The sequence below is a fragment of the Macaca mulatta genome, chromosome 4 (genome assembly GCF_049350105.2).
Source record: "Macaca mulatta isolate MMU2019108-1 chromosome 4, T2T-MMU8v2.0, whole genome shotgun sequence".
NCBI lineage: Eukaryota > Metazoa > Chordata > Mammalia > Primates > Cercopithecidae > Macaca > Macaca mulatta.
In genome coordinates this window covers 96,208,422-96,232,867 of record NC_133409.1, presented here as the reverse complement: position 1 = coordinate 96,232,867, position 24,446 = coordinate 96,208,422, and the positions used below count along the sequence as shown (strand labels likewise).

The window sequence follows — 24,446 nt, the reverse complement described above, 5'->3', positions numbered from 1 at the left end:
AAGGCCCAACTATCAGTCAGAAGGTATAGATTATACTTAACGGTGTAGTTAAACTATGCAGATAGTGAAACTATGGTGTATCCATCCAGTGAAATTATATGTGGCCCTTAGAAGGCATGTCACAATGAATTCTGGTACAAAAACAAAAATATACCCAAGATTCAGTTAGTTTAAAAAGGAAAGCTACAGAATATTCTTATGGGCCAAGCACGGTGACTCATGCCTATAATCCCAGCATTTTGAGAGGCCGAGGCGGACAGATCACGAGGTCAGGAGTTTGAGATCAGCCTGGCCAACAAGGTGAAACCCAGTCTCTACTAAAATTACAAATATTAGCTGGGCATAGTGGCATGTGCTTGTAATCCCATCTACTCGGGAGGCTGAGACAGGAGAATCACTTCAGCCAGGGAGGGGGAGAATGCTGTGAGCCGAGATTACACCACTGCACTCCAGCCTGGGCGACACAGCAAGACTCGATCTCCAAAAAAAAGAATATTCTTATGAGACAGTCCCACTTACATTAAATGCATATTACAATTTACCTCAATAAATCAACACATACATACCAAAATTCGGATATGTAAGAAAATAAAATACATACATTATACAATTTATCTGGAAACATTATCCACAGTATTTAAATATCCAAAGAGCACGCTTATTGGAAACTTGCACCATCTAAACGTACGTTTCTGTAATGTTTAAACTTTTTGCAACAGATTACCTTTATAATTAAAAAGTTATGTGAAAAAAAAAACAACAAAAAACCAAACAGCTGAAAATTTGGTAATTCAGCCTCTCAAGTATAACAAGTCAAAAATAACAAAAGAACATACCTGCTTCAGCAGACTCTTGACATTGCCAGAGACGATGTGTTGACAGATGAGCTTCTGAACTATTGGGTGTGATGCCCTGTCAAGCTGTGTTAAGAAACCCAAACAAAAACCCTAGAAAGAAAACACAAATATGCATAATGCTAAGTAACCTTCTGCAATACAACCAAACTTATTTCTAGAACAAAATTTAACCTCTTGGGTGATGCTGCTTCCCAACTTTTAAATATAGTAAGGTGGTAGATAAAGGGAAGGGTAGGCCAGGCACGGTGGTTCACACCTGTAATCTCAGCACTTTGGGAGGCCAAGGCAGGAGGACAGCTTGAGCCCAGGAGTTTGAGACCAGAGTGGGAACACAGTGACACCCTGTCTTTATGTATAATTAAAAATAAAAATTTTAAAATAAAAACTAAAATATTTAATTTAAAAGGACAGGGTAGATGTGGTATGAGGTATTCTGGGCTGATCTGACTAACTGGAAAGCACAGGCAATCTGGCATATGCATCCCTATTCCTTCCTTCCCATGAACCCATCCAGCAAGCTCATATCCTGTCAAAGAGACTTCAGAAAGACCTCATAGAGTGAACGCTGAATGTTGCCACATGGATTGGAGGCTGCAAATCGCAGGGCCCGGCACAGAGTTCGAAGGCTGTAGTGAGGTCTATGGCCAGTGCCATCCACCAATTTGGTCCCCGACTCTTTCCGCAAAGCTGTGTAGAAGCTACAAATAGAATAAAGGTCAGGCAATTTTATTTACTAATAAGTATCCATTATTATCGATTCTCTACAGAAAACCCAAAGGACATTTTTTAGATCACAAATCGTCATGCTTGCATACAACTTCCTAGGGCATGCATCAAAATATCTTAGTCTCTTTTAAATCTACTTTTCACGTACTCAGAGCTATCTTTCAAAATAAAAAAAAATGAACACCTATTTCCTTTAGGAAACTGGGAAGTACAATGTGCAATTCCTCTAGCAAAAAGGTACTGATAAAGAGAGGTGAGAAGTTTCTGTGTTCCACAGTCTGTTCAAGCTTAAGAGGCAAACAAAGTTCCTGTGCAATCTAAAATGGGGATGAATAAAGACATGGCAAACAATGCATGGTGTTTTGAAAGGCTACAAATATGGCTATAATCAGTACTGACAAAACGTTAAAAAGCAGGAGGATACGATTACCATTACTATTGTCACTATCACACTTTAGAAGTCCAAATGATGACAGGATGGGAAAAGCTTCAGACTGAAACATGAATATCTTGCACTTTGTGAAATTCATGATCAATTAGCACCACAAGATCAAATGTAACCAAGTGTGCATGCATCACAGATGAAATCCAAGTTCCTGCCCAAATGCGCTTTGTCTTATCTCTTTGCTATCTAAAAAAATATTTTTTCTTTTGTAGAAAGAATCTATGTTTTGGAACTGGGTTTTTAATATATGGAATATATACTACTTGTACTCTCAGTATTTTATAAGTACCTCATTTTATCTCTTTATCTCTTTAGATAAAATGAGGTACTTATAAAAGTTTACCTTTAGCATCTGGAATCTTAACTATACATATTTACACTTTTGTCCAAATATTCTTGGCTAACAGAAAGTATTCCAATTTAGGGTGTGGTGTGGTAAACCGTTCTGAAGCATTCTAAACACACGCCTCATTGACTAATCTATTTAATATAGGATTTCAAGACCAGGTGCTGTAGCTCATCCCTGTAATTCCAGCACTTTGGGAGGCTAAGGCTGGCAGATCACTTGAAGCCAGGGGTTCAAGACCAGCCTGCACAACAAAGCAAAGCTCCTGTATCAAAAAAAAAAAAAAAAAAAAAAATAGAACTCCAAGTCTTCATTTCCTTACATCCTACTCAGTTTTATATGTAACTTTTTTCACTTATCACAACCTAAAATTACGGTACATGACTTCTCCAGAATTAAAGCTCAATGAGAAGAACCAGGATTTTGTCTGCCTTACTCAAAGCTATATCCCTAGCACCAGGGCATTCAATAAGTATTTGTATTAAGGAAGAGAAAAAATACACAAATACGTAGTAAAACATTAATATCACCCTATTTCAATCCTTTTACATGTTGTATTTCTTTCTGGAGAACACACAGTTAAGTTAGTGGCCCAGAATGATACCATTAGTTTCTCATAGAACCAATACTAGAATTGAGGTTATCTGACACAAAAGATTGCACATTGTCTATATGGCATACAAAAAAACAGGAATAAGTCTCAAATTAAAGCACCAAGCCACACAACTACTCTATTATTTATTAGGCTAAGCTTCCATTAATTCCAAACCTGACACAATTATATTAACCCTTTTCTCCTTATATCCCACGTAGCTACTACAAATATTGCAAATAGAAAAGTAATCTTCTTCAAGACAGGTCAAAATGCAAGCCATATACATCTCCAAGAATTCAAACTCTCAGCTATGAATATACAGGTAATCAGGAGAGCATTATCTGATAGTTTATATCTTCTCATAAGTAGTGATTCATAGCTTTCTATGTAATTTCCTTAGAAAAACCTGAAGGAGTTCATACTAGGTTCCAACTTTACCAGAGAATCTAAATAATAATCCTGCTATCAGTTTTCTCAAGTTAGAAGTAAAAAAGAATGCATATTTGTGTGTGTGCACGAGTAGCACATTTTCATGTTCAGAGAAAGAGTTTATAAAGACATACCAAAGGGAACCTACTTTATGATTCCTTGCACTGTATTCTTGTTCACACTCAATCCTTTCAGATAATCTACAATAAGAACCTGTAAGTCTTCTTTACTTTCCAATTCTTCTACATAAAGTTCTGTGAACCTGTAAAACAATACATAATAAACACTTTTTAGGAAGTTAATACAATTACGTTGACAATAGAAAAACATGAAACAGAAGAAGATATGTCAGCTCATTTTAACTGCTTATAGTATAAAATGTCTTTCAACCTGAGATAGAAACTGATCATAATTAAAGGACAATGTAACCATTACCAAAAATATACCATTATTGCTTCTTCTATGCAATAAGTCTTCTATGTATAGTCCTTACAAGAAGAAAAAGACACAAAAATAAGAATTAATTATCCTCATTTTCAGGTGTTTATCATAACCACATTTGTTTAAAAAAATAAGTGCAATAAAAAGCCCCTCAACATCAGAAACAAAATGGTTGAAGAGAAAACAACTACTTTAATGTAGTTTCTAAAGCTTCCCTAAGAAGCTTTTATTACTTTATAATGAAGAGACAGGATCTAATAAAGTTACTATTTTAAAACTCAAAATGAAGTAAACGGTTACCAATAATAAATCTGGTCATTTATTTTTTCCCAGATGTTACATACATAAAACACCAACAACTAAGTACTTTGTTCATGTCAGTGCTTATTGGTGAAAAATAAAAGAAACTTAAAATGCCTTTTCAAATCATTAGCCTCATCCAAAGAGGACTGTGTTCCTAAAATGTACATATACTGGTATATGCTTTCCTGTTATATTGTGTTATGAAATTTTTCTAATCGCCAAAAGATTATCTGAGGAAGAAAAGATTTTTATTTTCAATAATATCCACTGACATACTAACACAGAGGGAAAAATTCTCCAGTGTTCTGAAGATTCCCATATGCCTACCACCTACAGAAAGTACAGGAATACGACAAATAAGGTAATAAAGATTCCACTATCAGAGGCAATTTCAAGCATTGCTTTAAAGTTTGGTTACATTAATATTACTAATCTATAAATAAAGAGAATCTTAAAAGGAAGTCCTGGTAATCCCAGCACTGTGGGAAGTCAAGGCAGGCAAATCGCTTGAGCCCAGTTAGAAACCAGCCTAGGCAACATGGCGAAATCCCATCTCTGCTAAAAATACAAAAAATTGAGGCTGGGCGCAGTGGCTCACACCTGTAATCCCAGCACTTTGGGAGGCTGAGGTGGGTGGATCACAAGGTCAGGAGTTCGAGACCAGCCTGGCCAACAGAGTGAAACCCCGTGTCTACTAAAAAAAAAAAAAAAAAAAAAATAGAGAAATTAGCCAGGCATGGTGGCGCATGCCTATAGTCCCAGCTACTAGGGAGGCTGAGGCAGGAGAATCACTTGAACCCAGGAGGTGGAAGTTGTGGTGAGCCAAAATCGCATCACTGCATTCCAGCCTGGACAACAGAGTAAGACTCTGTCTCAGAAAAAAAAGAAAAAAAAAATAGCTCGGTGTGGTGGCATGTGCCCATAATCCTGGCTATTCAGGAGTCTGAGGTGGGAGGTGGGAGGACCACTTGAACCGGGGACTTGCAGTGAGCCAAGATCACACCACTGCACTCCAACCTAGGCAACAGAGCAAGAACCTGTTACAAAAAAATAAAGTCTCCAAGAACCAACCCCTCACCTGTTTCTTATTCCTGGTGGGAGATTTCTTTTGCCTACATCAGTTGCTGGATTCATGCAGGCAAATAAACGGAAGTCAGGATGCCGAACCAGTGGCTCTGTTAAGAGAAAATTATAAATTTTCAACAAAGGTATGATTATCTAATTCCACAGAACCCCCCAGGGCCAGCCAGCCTGATGCTGACTACTCACACCATCCTTGTCTTTTCTGAAACTCCCCTGAAATAACTTTCCAGACCTATGTATTCAATCTAATCTTATACTGCAGTCTTTTGTGGTATGTTTATTCACTGTTACTTATCTTTTACCAACCATTTACCTGTTATTTTATAAGTGTGTCTATTATCCACAACTCAAATACCTTGTCAAATTATACTATTCTTCTTTGCATTCCCCATACCACCCAACAACAGCTCAATGTACTTTGCAGAAAATTAATATCTAAAGAATGAACAAATTTCATTGGGAGGCCCACGTCATCCTTCTAACCCAAAAAAAAAAAAAAAAATCTCACTCTAAAGTGGCCGTAGGGCTGGACAGCAAGTCAAATCCCAAGGGACTCAAGTGCTACTACCTGTGTCTCCTCGATCCAGCAACACCAGGGATCCAGAGGATCCTTCAAGCAAACCACTCAGACATTCTAGTATTTCTGGAGCAGCCAAGTTAATCTCATCCAACAAGATCCACTCTCCTTTCTTTACAGCCTGAGCTAATGTACCCTAGAAAAAGATAAAATAAAATGTTAAGAATGTGTCAAATAAAGGCACACTTGCCAAGAATAGTTATGCAAGCAGGGTTAGAAATAGAGGCACAGGCCCATCAAGGTATAGGCCCATCAAGTAGGAAAGATTTCCTATACCTTAACTGCCCACTGGCTGACAGCAGATAGGTAGAGTTAAGGCCAAGTTAATTTTTTAAATGTCCAAAAGGGTCAAGGGAGTATCTTTGAGCCTAACACAGAGATGCAATAAACTAAATCCTCTCATTATGTGGATGGTCAGGTAAATAGCTTACATTGTAGTCAGGTGTTTAAAGGCACCCAAGTGGCTATTAAAACTTAAAATAAATACAGGGTCAGGCTATACCAAGATTAGACAAATATCTAAATCCCAGAGTGTTTAGTGATTCTCATACACAGCCTTTCACACCTGCTGAAAATCAAAATGCATCATCCTTTGACTTTAGTACACTCATGTTATCTCTTCAAATTCTATTTCCTAGAGCAATACAAACAAATCTAATAATCTACTCAGTTGACACATCAAAAACTATTTTACTATTAAGGTTGCTTTATGCTTTTGTTTTCATGCTAATCCTAACAAAGAATCTACTACAAATTTAACTGAAAAACATAAAACAGAACAAATATATTAACTCCAGTATATTACTAAGTCATAAAACATAAGCCTTGTTTTGAGAACACAACAATTTAATTGGTTTTAGAAATAATCCTATTAAAAATAATTCTCGGCTGGGCATGATGGCTCACGTCTGTAACCCCAGCACTTTGGGAGGCTGAGGCGGGCAGGTCACTGGAGGTCAGGAGTTCAACATCAGCCTGACCAACATAGTGAAACCCCATCTCTACTAAAAAATACAAAAATTAGCCAGGCGTGGTGGCACACACCCTTAATCCCAGCTACTTAGGAGGCTGAAGCAGGAGAAACGCTTGAACCTGGGAGGCGGAGGCTGCAGTGAGCCCAGACCATGCCATTGCACTCCAGCCTGGGTGACGAAAGCAAAACTCTGTCTCAGAAAAAAAAAAAAAAAAGGAATAGTTCTGGGGCCAGGGTCAGTGGTTCATGCCTGTAATTCCAGCACTCTGGGAGGTCAAGGTGGGTGGATCACCTGAGGTCAGGAGTTCAAGATCAGCCTGGCCAACATGGCAAAACCCCATCTCTACTAAAAGTACAAAAATTAGCCGGGCGCGGTGGCACACACCTGTAATCCCAGTTACTCTGGAGGCTGAGGCAGGAGAATTGCTTCAACCCAGGAGGCAGAGGTTGCAGTGAGCCAAGATCGCGCCACTGCACTCCAGCCTGGGTGACAGAGTCAGACTCCGTCTCAAAAAAAAAAAAAAGAATTCTGATGACCAAATTTTCCACACCCATAACGTATGGTTGAGTAGACCTTCTTTGTTACTAAAACACCATCAAGTAAGACTCCTGCTTCCTCTAGGGCTTGATCTAAGGACTGTCACAGAAATGAATTTTTTTTTTTTTTTTTTTTGAGACGGAGTCTCGCTCTGTCGCCCAGGCTGGAGTGCAGTGGCCGGATCTCAGCTCACTGCAAGCTCCGCCTCCCGGGTTTTACGCTATTCTCCTGCCTCAGCCTCCCGAGTAGCTGGGACTACAGGCGCCAGCCACCTCGCCCGGCTAGTTTTTTGTATTTTTTAGTAGAGACGGGGTTTCATCGTGTTAGCCAGGATGGTCTCGATCTCCTGACCTCGTGATCCGCCCGTCTCGGCCTCCCAAAGTGCTGGGATTACAGGCTTGAGCCACCGCGCCCGGCCAGAAATGAATTTTTTTTTAAATGCCCAAGTCACAAATATTTAACCAAGTTGATCCTTCCTACAGGGTTACAGGACAGCAAACAGTAGAGATGTCCATGCCTTGGGATTAAAATTGGGGCACTGAAGTGAACGGGTCCAAATCCCTCTCACATCCACACACTCTTTCCCTGGAGACACACATGGCAAGAGAAAGAATCCAGAGTTCACTATCTGTCATCAATTGCATCTTTAAAAATAATAATAGATCCAGCAATCTCACTTCTGGGTATTCCCCCAAAAAATCTGAAAACAGTATGTCGAAGGGATGTCTGTAATCCCATGTTCATTGCACCACTATGCACAACAGTCAAGATACAGAATCAACCTATGTTTCCAACAACAGATGAATAAAGAAAATGTTGTATATATACATATGTATAAACAATAGAATCCTATGGAAACTTATTCAGCTTGAAAAAAGAAATAAATTTTGTCATTTGCTATGACATAAATAGAACCAGAGAATATTATGCTAAGTGAAACAAGTCAGGCACAGAAAGACAAGTATCGCACGTTCTCACTTATATGTGAAATCTAAAACAACAGAACTCAAAGAAGCAGCCAGCAGAATGGTAGTCAGCAGAGGCTGGAGAGTTAGGGAGTATAGAGTAACAAAAGTATAAAGCCTTGGCCGGGCGCAGTGGCTCACGCCTGTAATCCCAACACTTTGGGAGGCTGAGGCAGGCAGATTACGAGGTCAGGAGATCGAGACCATCCTGGCTAACACAGTGAAACCCTGTCTCTACTAAAAATACAAAAACAAAAAATTAGCCGGGCGTGGTGGCATGCACTTGTAGTCCCAGCTGCTCAGGAGGCTGAGCCAGGTGAATGGCGTGAACCTGGGAGGCAGAGCTTGCAGTGAGCCGAGATTGCGCCACTGCACTCCAGCCTAGGGGACAGAGTGAGACTCCATCTCAAAAAAAAAAAAAAAAAAAAAAGAAAGAAAGAAAGTACAAAGCCTTAAATTAGACAGAAAAAATAAGGTTTCTTCCCTGTGAGATATATATTGCACAGCATGGCAACCATGCCATAAATAGTAAATAATAATGTATTGTACATTTCAAAATTACTAAGGCAGTACATTTCAAATGTTCTCACCACAGAAATTGGTATGTGACGTGATGAATATATTAATGAGCTTTAGTTATTTCACACCGTATTCATAAATCATAACACCATTTTGTACTCCATGAATATATACAATTATAATTTATCAATTTGTACTTTCACATTTTTTATTTAAATAATGATGGTGCTCATTAAGACCTTATAATTGCCATAATTACCATGAAAGACATTTTTCAAAATCTTCCCCCAAAATCACTGTTTCATTAAGACAATACACAATAGTAACCTGCCTGAAACTTTGTGTTTTGCATAAAATCACCATTACCATAAGCTAAATAACGAAAACAGAAATACCTCTACAAATGCAAACAATAAGGTATTTTCAGTCATTTTCATCTGTTGTTGGGCATGGTTGAGCCTAAGACCAAATGCTTCCCATTTCTCTTTTATGAGTAACCCTAAAAAAGAAGACAGACAAGAATTTAGTACACATTTTGAGTTGTAATATATACAACTTTTAAACATAAACAAATACAATTAACAAAACACACAAAAAGTAAGCATCTTACACAAAACACTAAGTCTAAAAACTTATATAATGCTAACTAAATGCCAGACATGACACTAACTAGCCCAGATATATGCATATACATGTATTAACTGCCTCATTTATCCCTCACAACAACCCTCTGGACTAGTTATTTTTATTCCTGCTTTACAGATAAGGAACCACACAGAAGTAACCTAAGCCAGCAAAAGCCTCTTGGCTATGGAATCTAGCTCCTTAGAAACAAGCTTTTTCTCAGGAAATGTGCCTTACTGACCACTAAATAGTACTTGCACATCAGCATTACCAGTCATCTGTTTTTGTGGAAATCATGTAAAGAATGGGGCACAATACTTCACAATTAGTCACTTCTGCCAAAGTCCCAGAATCTCCAATTTGTATTGCTTTACTCTTCGCCAAGACTCTTAATCTGTTAACTAAAGCCCAGCCCCATGCCCTCCACCATGGCGGCCTGGGTCACGTCCTTACCAGTTTCACTCTCTTTTCCATCCTTGTTAACAGCAGACTTGTGTACATGCTGCATTAGTCTCAGGAGATCATGCCACCGTTTCTGTCTGTAACAGGTCTGAATGTGCCCCAAGAACGTAAAGTTTTGTTTCTTGGAAAATGTCTGAGCAAAGAGTTCCTCAAATGCCTCCCGCAAGGGTAGCCAAATAAGCTTATGGTCCACCGGTTTATAACTGAAACAGACATAGGTAAATGTGACTCACAAACTTCTAAAGTTAACAAAAGTTAGAAAGCATGGCTCAGAAAATAGGAGTAGGTCTCAGATTTCATTTAATTAAAGTTAGAAACACTACCGAAATATTTAAAATCTACATTACAGTTTTAAATCGTAATCTGTTTACCTCATCTCAAGCATTTGAATGGCCTATAATGAAGGTAAAAACTATTATTAGATAAAAAGTGTTATGAAAAAACTAGCCTAGCATGGCTGCTCACATTTATAACCCCAGCACTTTGGGACACTGAGGGGGTCGGATCACTTCAGCCCAGGAGTTCAAGCCCACCCTGGGCAACATGGCAAAATCCTGTCTCTACAAAAAAACACAAAAATTAGTCAGGCGCAGTAGCACACACCTGCAGTTCCAGCTACTTGGGAGGCTGAGGTGGGAGGCTTGAGCCCAGGAAGTGGAGGTTGCAGTGAGCCAAGAACACACCACTGCCACTCCAGCCTTGGCAACAGAGCCAGACCCTGTCTCAAAAAAATAAAAGTAAAAAAACCCTGAAAGTCCTACTTGAATAGTAAAATTCACATCATTTATTTTACCAACATGTCTACATAAATATGTATAGGGCATAATAACAAACCATCCATATTTCATTAAAGTTGACCAAAATCCAAGGAAAAATAAGTATCTGAAATTGATCTACACATGTAAATTAAACACAGCCCACACATTATCAGTTAGGAGAAGGAAGAGTAGGAGACAGCAACGATGATATTGCTTTCAGTGGGATAAAAATTAGGGTAGGGCACGCAAAAAAAAAAAAAAAAAAAAAAAAAAAAACCTTAGCTATTGCAATGGTTCGTGGTACTCCAAAGCTCATCCTGTACTTCTTAGTATTTTGATCTTTGTTATTCCTTAGCATTAAATTCCTCTGGCTAATGAGCTAGGAAATTAACTTAAATTTGAATATTTGGGGGAGGTAAGAGATAACTTTTTACAAGGTTGAAAAACATTGCTCTAGCTTAAACATACGATGTCTAAGAGGCAATACTTATTCCCAGAAAATCTTAAGTATACAATTTTGTGTAGCATACCATTACAATTCAAGAAGAATGAGATAAACTTTATTTCCATGAAAAATAAATTGAGAACTGAAAAGGTACCAAAAACATAATAAGGGAATTCATGGATTACTGCTGACTTACTGGCCTAGTGAGGGAGAAACAATGAGATGAGTAAAACCCAATGGCCTGATACTGAGCATCTGAATCTGAGAGTCCAGTTCCAAAGAGAAAAAGTTGAAGAGGAATGTCAAACTCACTTTCACTTACTCACAGCACTAACACATTAGTATATGCATTTCTTTAGTCCATTTATTTAACAAAAATGTATTGAGGCCAGGCACAGTGGCTCATGCCTGTAATCCCAGCACTTTGGGAGGCCGAGACGGGCGGATCACGAGGTCAGGAGATCGAGACCATCCTGGCTAACACAGTGAAACCCCGTCTCTACTAAAAAGTACAAAAAACTAGCCGGGCGAGGTGGCGGGCGCCTGTAGTCCCAGCTACTCGGGAGGCTGAGGCAGGAGAATGGTCTAAACCCGGGAGGCGGAGCTTGCAGTGAGCTGAGATCCGGCCACTGCACCCCAGCCTGGGCGACAGAGCAAGACCCTGTCTCAAAAAAAAAAAAAAAAAAAAAAAAGACCAGACTGGGTAACAAAGCCAAGACCTTGTCTCCATAAAAAATTTTAAAATGGCCAGTCGCGGTGGCTCAAGCCTGTAATCCCAGCACTTTGGGAGGCCGAGACGGGCGGATCACGAGTTCAGGAGATAGAGACCATCCTGGCTAACACGGTGAAACCCCGTCTCTACTAAAAAGTACAAAAAACTAGTCGGGCGAGGTGGCGGGCGCCTGTAGTCCCAGCTACTCAGGAGGCAGAGGCAGGAGAATGGCGTAAACCCAGGAGGCAGAGCTTGCAGTGAGCTGAGATCAGGCCACTGCACTCCAGCCTGGGCGACAGAGCGAGACTCCGTCTCAAAAAAAAAAATTTTTTTTTTAAATTAGCCAGGTGTGGTGGTCCCATCTGTAGTCTCGGCTACTTGGGAGGTTAAGAAAGAAGGATCACTTGAGCACAGGAGTTCGAGGCTACAGTGAGCTATGATAACACCACCGTACTACAGTCTGGGCAACAGAGCAAGAACTCATCCCTTTATAAAAATTGTTTTGAGCACCTGCTATATGTGTTAGCCATTGAGTCAACAAGACCCACAAGGTCTTACTGCTGTGTAGCTTATAATCAAATGAAAGTGACAACAGGCCAGGGGCGGTGGCTCACGTCTATTAATCCCAGCACTTTGGGAGACTGGCGGATTTCTTGAGCTCCAGAGTTTGAGACCAACCTGGGCAACATGGTGAAACCTTCTCTCTACAAAAAAATACAAAAATTAGCCAAGTAGGCCAGTGTGTCCCTGTAGTCCCAGCTACTTGGGAAGCTGAGATGGGAGGCTTGTTCAAGCTCAGGAGGTCAAGTAGTAGCTTAACTGCTATAAACATAATGTAGGGTAAAAGCTGAATGGGTGATGTGAGTTTTGGTAATCTGAATATCACAGTCAGGAAAGGCTTTGTTGAGGAGGGGACATTTGAAGGATACCAAAGTCAAGGAAGGATGTGTGCTAAGCAGTTATCTGTGGGTGCAAGGAGGCCACACAAAAGGAATGGCAAGCATCTAGGTGCAAAGCAGAAGAAAGTGGTTGGAGCTCAGCAGCACAGGGGAAGGTGGGAGATGATGTCAGAGAAGTACCACTGTCAGATTATGAAGGGCTGTACAAATCAAACATTTTATTCTAAATCTTTGTATTTTATCCTAAATGGATTGAGAAGTTCAGTGGAGGAACCTGAGGAAGAGAGTGAGACCAGACTGGGTAACAAAGCAAGACCCTGTCTCCATAAAAAATTATACTTTATTGGACCGGGCGCGGTGGCTCACGCTTGTAATCTCGGCACTTTGGGCAGCAGAGATGGGTGGATCATGAGGTCAGGAGACCGAGACCATCCTGGCTAACACGGTGAAACCATATTTCTACTAAAAATACAAAAAAAATTAGCCAGGCGTGGTGGCGGGCGACTCTAGTCCCAGCTACTCGGGAGGCTAAGGCAGGAGAATGGCATGAACCCGGGAGCAGAGGTTGCAGTGAGCTGAGATCGTGCCACTGCACTCCAGCCTGGGAGACAGAGCAAGAATTCGTCTCTAAATAAATAAATAAATAAATAAAACTTATACTTTATCTGATTATATTTTAAAGGATTATTGTAACTCCTAAACAAAAAAGACTATAAAGAGATTATGAGTAGAAGCAAAGATAAGAGACCAACGCAATGGACTAGACAATAAACTAGAACGACAACAGTGAAAATGGTGAGAAATTGAACAAAATATACGTGTCATTTAAATAAAATTGCTAGTCTTTTTATTTATTTTTTAACTTTTTATTGTAAAGACAAAGTCTCACTATGTTGCCCAAGTTGGTCTCGAAGACCTGGCCTCAAGCAACACTCCCACCTTTGCCTCCCAAAGTGCTGAGATTACATGCATGAGCCATTGCTCCTGGCCAAAACTGCTAGTCTTGAAAATAATAGTATAAATGGGATCCAAAGTTAACTGAAGAAGCAGAGTAATGGTTAAGAACACAGACACTCAAGACTGCTTAGGTTCAAATCCTGGATCTGCCATTTTCTTGAATAAGTGACTTATCTCTCTTTGCCTCAGTTCTCTCATGTTTAAAATATAGAGAATAACAGTCCGGTTTCTCACATGGTTTTAAGACCAGCCGAGTTAACACAAAAAAAGGACTCAAAACAGTGCCTGGCACATAATGACTGCCATAGAGAGTTAGTGGATAATTAATGTCTCTGTTATTATTGATCTATTGAATTTATGAAAAAGGCAGCTTAATATTTCAAAGAGACTGAGTTTCTTAAAGAAAAGCTCATTCGGGCCAGGTGCTGTGGCTCATGCATGTCATCCCAGCACTTTGGGACGCTGAGGCAGGTGAATGACTTGAGGTCAGGAGTTTGAGACCAACCTGGTCAAAATGGCAAACCCCATCTCTACTAAAAATACAAAAATTAGCTGGGCCTGGTGGCGGGGCCCCTGTAATCCCAGGTACTCAGGAGGCTGAGGGAGAAGAATCGCTTGAGCCCGGGAGGCAGAGGTTACAGCTGAGATCATGCTGCTGCTCTCCAGCCTGGGCAACAGACTCCATCTCAAAAAAAAAAAAAAAAAAAAAAGGAAAGCTCCATTCATTTAAAGCTGAGCACAATATTACCTAAAGCCCTTAAGTCAACACATATTTCAATACATGAAAAGATGAAAAACCATACATTTCAGAAAAGAATAAATAAAACAAAATCAACTGCAACTGCAACACAAATATTCAGAGAACTGAGGCTATAAACTACAAACAACTAAAGAGCAAGATTTTCAAACCGTCTTCTGCAGAAAGGCACCTTAGCAGCAGGTCCAGAACACCTGCCTTCATGAAAAGTAACTGTGCTTATACCTGTTACATACACTGGAACCACATGTAAGCATTCATGTGAGAATGGCTACACAAAATTATAACGGGAAAAAACAAAGTGTAAAAAGAACGTAAAATGTACATGCTGAGTAATTAGAATGATAAACCCTTTCTCTTCATGTCATGGACAGGGTTCTGAGTTCGAATTGTATGCTCCTGCCATACCCTCTTCCGGGCATTTTCTTTTAAAGACTGTTCTATGGGTGGGTGGCAAGGAAGATGAGGATTGGCTGCTTTACTGCTATTTCTACGATATCTTTAATTTCCCTCTATTTTGTCCCTTCTTTCATTGCCAAGCTCTCCAGGGAAACCGGTCCTTCTCAATATATCTCTGTTTCTCCCTCAGAAGCTGCCCCTCTGAAGCCCATTCCCTATAGTAAGTGCTATGAACATGCGCTCTGTATTTTGCCCTTTAGTGCTAGACTTTCTCCTTCTGGAATGATTTTATCTGCTACATCTAAGTCTTCCATGCCCTCTACTTTTTTTCAAGGATTCTCTTGGGCTCTTCCCCACCTGCAAGTCTTGGAATTTATGTCTCTACCTACAGGTAATGTGAAGGTCTACATGCTGCTTACCAGAAGCCCATGTTAAATAAAATGACAAAAATGAGTTTAAAATTAAATGAAGGAAAAAGACATATCATGCCAACACTAATCAAAAAGCAAGAAGCACAAAAGAATAAAAAGCAAGGAGGTAATGGACAACGGACACTAACAAAGAGCAAAAGACAATTTGCCATAATGTAAATAATTTGATGGTCTCTAAGGCCCTTATTTTTATAAAGTATCTTTACCCATAATAATAATTGTTTCAAAAATCAATCTAGGGCAGGGCACAGTGCCTCACGCCTGTAATTCCAGGACTTTGGGAGGCTGAGGCGGGTAGATCACCTGAGGTCAGGAGTTTGAGACCAGCCTGACCAGCATGGTGAAACCCTGTCTCAATTAAAAATACAAAATTAGCCAATGTGGTGGTACATGCCTGTAATCCCAGCTACTCGGGAGGCTGAGGCAGGAGAATTGCGTGAACCAAGGAGGCAGGCATTGTAGTGAGCCAAGATAGTGTCATTGCACTCCAGCTTGGGAAACAAGAGCAAAACTCTCTCAAAAAAATAAATGAATAAATAAAATCAATCTAGGCTGGGGCACAGTGGCTCACATCTGTAATCCCAGCACTTTGGGAGGTCAAGGTGGGAGGATCACTTTAGCTCAGGGGACCAGCCTGGGCAACATAGTGAGACCTCATCTCTACTAAAGTTCAAAAACAATTAGCTGAGTATGGTGGCACATGCCTGTAGTCCCAACTACTCAAGAGGGCCAAGGTGGGAGGATAGCTTGAGCCAGGGAGGTCAAGGCTGTAATAAGCCCTAATGGTGCCACTCCACTCCAGCCTGGGTGACAGAGTGAGACCCTGTCTCAAAAAAAAAACAAAAATAATTTTTAAAAGTTTTTAAAATTAATCTAAAAAGGCCAAATACAGTGGCTCATGCCTGTAATCTCAGCACTTTGGGAGGTTGAGTGGGGAGGACTACTTGATCTCAGGAGTTCAAGATTCATCCAGGGTGATATGGTTTGGCTGTGTCCCTACCCAAATCTCATCTTAAATTGTAGTTCCAATTCCTATGTGTTGTGTGAGGGACAGGTGGAAGGTAATTGAATCATGGGGGTGGGTCTTTCCCGAGCTATCCTCATGACAGTGAATAAATCTCATGAGATTAGATGGTTTTATAAAGGGGAGTTCCCCTACACAAGCTCTCGACTGCCACCATCCATGTAAGACGTGATTTGCTCCTCCTTGTCTTCCGCTATGATTGTGATGCCTCCCCAGACATGTGGAACTATAAGTCAATTAAACCTCTTTTCTTTGTAAATTATCCAGTCTTGGGTATGTCTTTATCAGCAGCGTGAAACAAATGAATACAATGGGCAACAGAATGTGACCTCATCTCTACAAAAATAGAAAATAATTAGCTAAGCATGGGGGTGCATGTCTGTAGTCCCAGTTACTTGGGAGGCTGAGGCAAGAGGATGACATAAGCCTAGGACGCAGAGGCTGCAGTGAACTATGAGGGCACCATGGTACTCCAGGCTGGGCAACAGAGTGAGATTCTGTCCCCCCCCAAAAAAAGAGTTAAAATTAAATAAACAAATAAAATCCAAGACCAGCTACAGTGCCTGTAATCCTAGCACTTTGGAAGGCCCAGGCAGGAAGATTCCTTGAGTTCAGAAGTTCCAGACCAGTCTGGGCAACATAGTGAGACCTCATCTCTACTTAAAAAAAAGCAGCTGCATGTGGTGGCTTGCGCTTGCAGTCCCAGCTGCTCAGGAGGCTGAGGTGGAAGGATCACTTGAGCCCAGAAAGTCATGTTTATGCCGCTGCACTCCAGCTTGGGTGACAAAGTGAGACCCTATCTTTAAAAAAACAAAAACAAAAAAAAAACCCCAAAGGATCCAGATTTGCAAACCAGGTTATTATTTAATATTGGACACATGCAAAACATATTTAACATAACTTATAAAACAGATGAAACCAGCAACACAGCCTGAGGATAGGAATATTTATCTTTTCCCTATCTTATCTTTTTGCCTACAGCTGAATTTTGTTCTCCATTCCTTTGCCTTTTTAAAAACTTTTCGGTATTCTCATCTTCTACAATGATTCTTAAACAAGGGAGTCACCTATTCATCTATAACATAATATATGCTAAAGATTTTATTTAAATCTCTTTGTAGTAAAACCACAATGAGATACCATCTCACACCAGTTAGAATGGTGATCACTAAAAAGTCAGGAAACAACAAGTGCTGGAGAGGATGTGGAGAAACAGGAACACTTTTACACTGTTGGTGGGACTGTAAACTAGTTTGACCATTGTGGAAGACAGTATGGTGATTCCTCAAGGATCTAGAACTAGAAATACCATTTGAGCCACCCATCCCATTACTGGGTATATACCCAAAGGATTATAAATCATGCTGCTATAAAGACACACGCACACGTATGTTTATTGCGGCACTATTCACAATAGCAAAGACTTGGAACCAACCCAAATGCCCATCAATGATAGACTGGATTAAGAAAATGTGGCACATACACACCATGGAATACTATGCAGCCATAAAAAAGGATGAGTTCATGTCCTTTGTAGGGACATGCATAAAGCTGGAAACCATCATTCTGAGCAAACTATTGCAAGGACAGAAAACCAAACATTGCATGTTCTCTCTCACAGGTGGGAACTGAAAAATGAGAACACTTGGATGCAGGAAGGGGAACATCATATACCAGGGCCTGTCATGGGGTCGGGGGAGAGGGGAGGGATAGCATTAGGAGATATACCTAATGTAAATGATGAGTTGATGGGTGCAGCACACCAATATGGCACATGTATACATATGTAACAAACCTGCACGTTGCGCACAAGTACCCTAGAACTTAAAGGATAATAATTAAAAATATATATATCTTTGTAGTAATGTAAGAGTACAGAAAACAAGGCATATTTCCAACTACACAAAAATTGAGAAAAGGCTCAATGGCTCATGTCTGTAATTTCAACACTTTGGGAGGCTGAAGCAGGACTACTTGAGGCCAGGAGTTCAAGACCAGCCTAGGCAACAGAGCAAGATCCTGTTCAGGGTCTTGCTTTGTCATCCCAGCTCAAGTACAATGGCATGACCACAGTTCACTGCAGCCTCAACCTCACAGGCTCAAGTGATCTTTTCAAATTGAAATGTAAGTTGCAGGCCGGGCGCGGTGGCTCAAGCCTGTAACCCCAGCACTTTGGGAGGCCGAGACGGGCGGATCACGAGGTCAGGAGATCGAGACCATCCTGGCTAACACAATGAAACCCTGTCTCCACTAAAAATACAAAAAAATTAGCCGGGCGTGGTGGCGGCGCCTGTAGTCCCAGCTACTCGGGAGGCTGAGGCAGGAGAATGGCGGGAACCCGGGAGGCGGAGCTTGCAGTGAGCTGAGATCGCGCCACTGCACTCCAGCCTGGGCGACAGAGCGAGACTCCGCCTCAAAAAAAAAAAAAAAAAAATGTAAGTTGCATTTTCTTTTAATAACTGATGCTGACCTACTAACAAGGAAAAACAGATATATTCTATTCACCAAGTTGGCACCAAAACAAAATTCTAGTTAATCATATTTTGAGTCCCACCTTTTTGTGTCATCAATTTGCATCACAAATGTACTCTGTTTACTCACTATATTTAAAACAACTTGCAATGGCTAACATAACACAACAAATTCACGATAGAAGAGAAGGACCCAGTCCGTGTTCAGTTAGTACAAGATCAATGCCATTTATGTTAGGACTATTTAATGGCATGAAATTCCTAAAGACATATAGATACAGAATAGAGAGAAATAGACCAGGCATGGTGGCTCATGCCTGTAGTCCTAGCTACTGGGTAGGTTGAGGCAGAAGGATTGCTTAAACCCAGGAGTTCAAGGCTGTGCTAAGCCATGATCACACCACTGCACTCCAGCCTTGGTGACAGAACGAGACCCTGCCTCCCACAAAACAAAAAAAAGAATTAAGAGGCCGGGTGCGGTGGCTCACACCTGTAATCCCAGCAATTTGGGAGGCCGAGGTGGGTGGATCACGAGAGATCGAGACCATCCTGGTCAACATGGCAAAAACCCCGTCTCTACTAAAAATACAAAAATTAGCTGGCCATTGTGGTGTGCGCCTATAGTCCCAGCTACTCAGCAGACTGAGGCAGAACAATCACTTGAACCCGGGAGCCGGACGTTGCAGTGAGCAGAGATCGCGCCACTGCACTCCAGCCTGGTGACAGAGCAAGACTCCGTCTCAAAAAAAAAAAAGAATAAAGATAAATATATACAGCAGTATAGACATGTCTGCTTAAATGAAAAATCACATATATTAATAAGAACAGATTGCCAAGTTCCTCAAACAACCAACCAAATATAAGTAAAATAAAACCAAGGTAGAAAGGCTGGAGCGCAGTGGCACAATCTTGGCTAACTCCAGCCTCTGCCTCCCGGATTCACCAATTCTCCCACCTCAGCCTCCCTACTAGCTGGGACTACAGGCGCACACCACCAAGCCCTACTAATTTTCGTATTTTTTGGTAGAGATAGGATTTCACCATGTCTGCCAGGCTGGTGTCGAACTCCTGACCTCAAGTGATTCACCCATCTAGGCCTCCCAAAGTGCTGGGATTACAGGTGTGAGCCACTACACCTGGCCCAGAACTTACACTTTAGATCAACTGTACTATATAGACAAACATTAATTGATTATATACTTGCCTGCTTTTTCTCCTTCTTCCAGCATATGACCTTTGAGAACAAGGGCCTCAAGTGTTCGTTAAAATGAAGAGAAACATCTACACACCCATGAGCTCCTCAATAAATTCAAATAAGTACCTTGCTGTGGTTGGGGGATAAGGTGCAATCTTGCTCAAGGTGTCTTAGAGAGACTAAGATGAGCAATGTCCCACCATAAATCTTACTCAAAGCACCACACACACTGATGGTGGGACCCTGAGGAAACTAAAATAGGCAACTCACACCTTAAGTCTTACTCAAGGGAGTTTACCCTTTTTCCTGCACACACACAAGACCAGAAGAATGACTGATCCTTCGCCTTAGCTTCATTGCTATGCTAAAAATCACACCCATGCTAATGAGACATGGGACACATGAAGAAATATGTTATCAAACTGTTCAAGTGCCAGAAGTTCCCTGCCTCTACATGCTTAAATATCACTTCGTTCCCACTTTTGCCCCTTAAAATTACTTTCCTGACTGTCTTAGTTGGGCCAGCCATAGAATTCTCTCTTTCATGCTACCTCCCTGGTACCCTGCCAAAAGCTCCAATAAAGCCTTATCTGAGGAAACTTTTTCTATTGCACAGAGCACCCTATAACCTGTCGTTGTAACACTAAGGAAACAGTATTTCTTACCTCAAGTAATAAACACAAAAATAAGAAAAACATTTTAAGCCACACTTACCCTCCAAGCAAGTCTGCAGTATCACTTTGCTGATTCATATTGACAACTCTCAAACGGTGGCCTTTTATAAAGAAAGTGCAAAAGTGTTATTCCAAAAATTTAAAGACCAATAATATCCAGTGTGCTCCTTAAGGCTGTGGGAATATGGCATGGGGCTTTATTTTTTGAGACAGACTCTTGTTCTGTCAACCAGGCTACAGTGCAGTGGCCCAATCATGGCTCACTGCAGCCTCAACTTCCTGGGCTCAAGTGATCCTTCTGTCTCAGCCTCTCAAGCACCTGGGACTACCGGCATATACCACCACACTTGGCCAATATTTTTATTTTTTTTGTAGAGACATGGTCTCATGATGTTGCCAGGCTGGTCTTGACTCCTGGGTTCAAGCAATCCTCCCACCTCAGGCTCCCAAAGTGCTAGCATTACAGGCATGAGCCACTGCGCCCAGCAATAAGGTAAATTTTCAAATGTGCATTTGCTCTGAATCATGACAGCCCAAAAGTTGGAGACCAACCTGGGCAACACAGCGAGACCTCGTTTCTACAAGAAACTTTAAAAGTTAGCCAGACGCGGTGGCACAGGCCTGTAGTCTCAGCTATCTGGGAGGCTGAGGTAGGAAGATCACTTGAGCCTGGGAGGTCAAGGGTGCAGTGACCTGTGAGCTCGCCACTGCATTCCAGCCTAAGCAACAGTGCGACTCTGTCTCAAAAAGAATAAAAATTTTTAAAAAATGAGGTATAATGCAACATGTAGAATATAATCCCATATCTGTTTTGAAATAAAACAAAATCTATTCATATATGTATTTGCATAGGCAGAGATTAGAAATAATTTAATAATAATCTATTTAAAGTAGTTAGTTCCAGGCAAAGAGATTACATGTGAGGTGCTGGCACTTTTTAAACTCTGTGGTCTTTGGATTTCATATTTTTAAAAAAGGAAAAAAAGTAGTCAGTGTGAAATGTCTGGGGGCAGATTTATTTCCTCTAGGGATTACCTGTAATGTGAGCCAAGTATTGGACAGTAGAAGTTTTGCCAGTTCCGGTCTCTCCCACCAGCAACACAGGCTCCCCTTTGCTGACACACACTGCAAGCTGCTCAATGAGAACAGAGGACGGCCGTGTAGCAGCAAAAGTGAACTTCTCCCTGGAAAGGAGAAAAAAGAGTTTAAAAACCACGCTGCAAGCTTCTCCCAGTTGTGCTCTGGGAAACCAGATATTCCAGGTTCAACAAACAAGGATGAGAAAACAGCTCAGAGTAATTGTCTTCAAGTTATACCAGATAGTCTTACAACATACAAAAATTACAGAATTTAGTTTTTCTGCAAACACCGAATACTCACACATCTGATACCACGCTAGGCTCTGAAGATTAAAAAGATCAATAAGACAAGACTATCTGTACCAGTTAGCTCATCTTGGACAAATTACTTAATGTGTCTTAGCCTCAGTTTCCTCACCTGTAAGATGTGGGTAACAACAGTACCGAGTTCTAATAGGTTAATAATCTTCCCCAAATTCATGCCTACCCAGATCCTATGAATGTGACCTTATTTCAAAATAGGGTCTTTGAAGAAATTTAATCAAATTAAGATAAGGTCATATTGCATTAGGGTGGGTCTTAAATCCAATGACTGGTGTCCTTATAAAAGGAAGATTTGGTGACACAGAAATAAACACACAAGGCAGGGCGCAGTGGCTCACGCCTGTAATCCCAGCACTTTGGGAGGCCGAGGCGGGCAGATCACAAGGTCAGGAGTTCAAGACCAGCCTGGCCAATATGGTGAAACCTCATTTCTACTAAAAATACAAAAATTAGCCGGGCGTGGTGGCGGACACCTGCAGTCCCAGCTACTCAGGAGGTTGAGGCAGGAGAATCACTTGAACCCTGGAGGTGGAGGTTGTAGTGAGCTGAGATCGCGCCACTGCACTCCAGCCTGGGCGACAGAGCAAGACTCCATCTCAAAAAAAAGAAAAGAAAAAAAATACACACACAGGGAAGAAGGGCCACGTGATAAGAGAGACAGAACTTAACAGTGATACAAATACAAGCCAAGGAACACCAAGGACTGCTGGGAGCCACAGAAACCAGGAAGAGGACAAGCACTGTGGCTCAGGCCTGTAATCCCAGCACTTTGGGAGGTCAAGGCAGGTGGATCACCTGAGGTCAGGAGTCGAAGACCAACCTGGCCAAGATGGTGAAACCCCGTCTCTACTAAAAATACAAAAATTAGCTGGGCGTGGTGGCACATGCCTGTAATCCCAGCTATTCGGGAGGCTGAGGCACGAGAATCACTTGAACCAGGGAGCCACAGGTTGCTGTGAACCAACATGTACCGCTGTACTCCAGCCTGGGCAACCCAGTGAGACTCTGTCTCAAAAACAAAAAAAGAAAAGAAAGAAAGAAATCAGGAAGAGGCAAGAAAGCATTCTGCCCTAGAGCCTTCAGAGGGGAGGAGCATGGCCCCATCGAAACCTTGATTTTACACTTCCAGCCTCCAGGACTGCGAAAGAATAATGTCTATTGTTTAAAACCACCAAGTTTATGGTAATTTGTTATGGCAGCCCTAGGACACTAATATATTAATTCACAGCATTATTACAACCACTACATGAGAAAATATGTAAAGCACTTAGTACACAGTCAGACATGTAATAAGTATTTAAAGTTACCTCGATCTCAGAATCTTATATAACCCCAGCCTTCCAGGAATTTAAAGACTGATGTTAGACATAAGCCTGACTTCCAACTGAGGCTTACTTCACTAAATACACTGCAGTGAATAAAATCAATAATTCATCTTTGGTAGTGCCAAGTCTTTAATGACTTTCATTGCCTCTTTCACCTATTAATATGTAATTTCACAGAACATACTTTGGGAAAACACTGCTCCTTCCTTATAGTGTACTACAGATATCACAGTTCAGACATGTGTTTTGCACAAAGAGAAGAGGCTGAGCCAGACCTTCTATCAAGTTTCTGGAAACCTCACAGTTGGCAGCTTAGTTTAGAGCCCTACTTACCTCTGCATGTGAACAGCCTCACTTTGTTTCCGTAGAAGCCGCACTCGACCTACTTGCAAATCTAGCTCATTGATCACAATTTCTGGTTTATAAAGTTGACAAAAGAATTCAGCCTGTGGGAGATAAGATTGTACCTGAGTAAAAATCCACACGCTTTTTGAGTATTTCCTCATCCAAAGGCTTATTTTGGCCCTCAAATTAGCAGTCTACAAAGAATCATTCTCTACTTCCCAGACAGTTGAGTTGGCTTTTCATAAAGAAATTTCTTTTTTCATTTTCCAAACTTCTAATACTGTGTTTTCAAAACATTTATCATTCCCTAAAATGGTACTTTTCAGATAAGCCCTACCTATACATGGAGTGAACACACTGATACATCCGATAAAGTGAACAGTAAGTCTACACCTAAAAGGTAAGAAAAAAAAATCAGACAAATCTTTCTCTAGCTATGCGCTCCTCTGCTTTAAATTTCTAACATAATGTAGGAAATCATGGTACATCTGACTATAGCTAAAGCAAAAAGAGCTGTGGCAGATACTCCTGGATGTCTACCCAATAGCCATTCTTCTCTTCTCCAAAGAACACAGAGTTTGTTCAGGTTTGGGGCAGGAGTAAAAGAAGCAAAGTGCTCTTGGAAAAGTGAGCCCTTCTACAACAAAAGATGATGAATATTGGTGGAATGAATATTCATGGTGTTTTCATTATTCTTCCTTACGATTAATATATGTATCATTTAAGTCCCTTTCAGTAGGACGTTTTATGACCTCCAGTCAAAACCAT

The 24,446-nt window shown here is 40.9% G+C and overlaps 1 protein-coding gene across 2 annotated transcripts in view; it reads right to left on the bottom strand.

Annotated features, from left to right (window-relative positions):
* Positions 1 to 24,446, bottom strand: part of MDN1 (midasin AAA ATPase 1) — a 184,752-nt gene that overhangs the window by 110,260 nt on the left and 50,046 nt on the right. For both annotated transcript variants that reach the window (XM_015136925.3, XM_015136926.3), the window contains exons 13-22: positions 23,667 to 23,779; positions 21,641 to 21,789; positions 20,646 to 20,706; positions 9,875 to 10,086; positions 9,193 to 9,296; positions 5,794 to 5,938; positions 5,221 to 5,317; positions 3,547 to 3,660; positions 1,408 to 1,555; positions 837 to 947 (exon numbers count right to left, since the gene is read on the bottom strand). In XM_015136925.3, the coding sequence (XP_014992411.3) occupies positions 837 to 947; positions 1,408 to 1,555; positions 3,547 to 3,660; positions 5,221 to 5,317; positions 5,794 to 5,938; positions 9,193 to 9,296; positions 9,875 to 10,086; positions 20,646 to 20,706; positions 21,641 to 21,789; positions 23,667 to 23,779 (1,254 nt within the window). The remainder of the gene's footprint in view (positions 1 to 836; positions 948 to 1,407; positions 1,556 to 3,546; positions 3,661 to 5,220; positions 5,318 to 5,793; positions 5,939 to 9,192; positions 9,297 to 9,874; positions 10,087 to 20,645; positions 20,707 to 21,640; positions 21,790 to 23,666; positions 23,780 to 24,446) is intronic.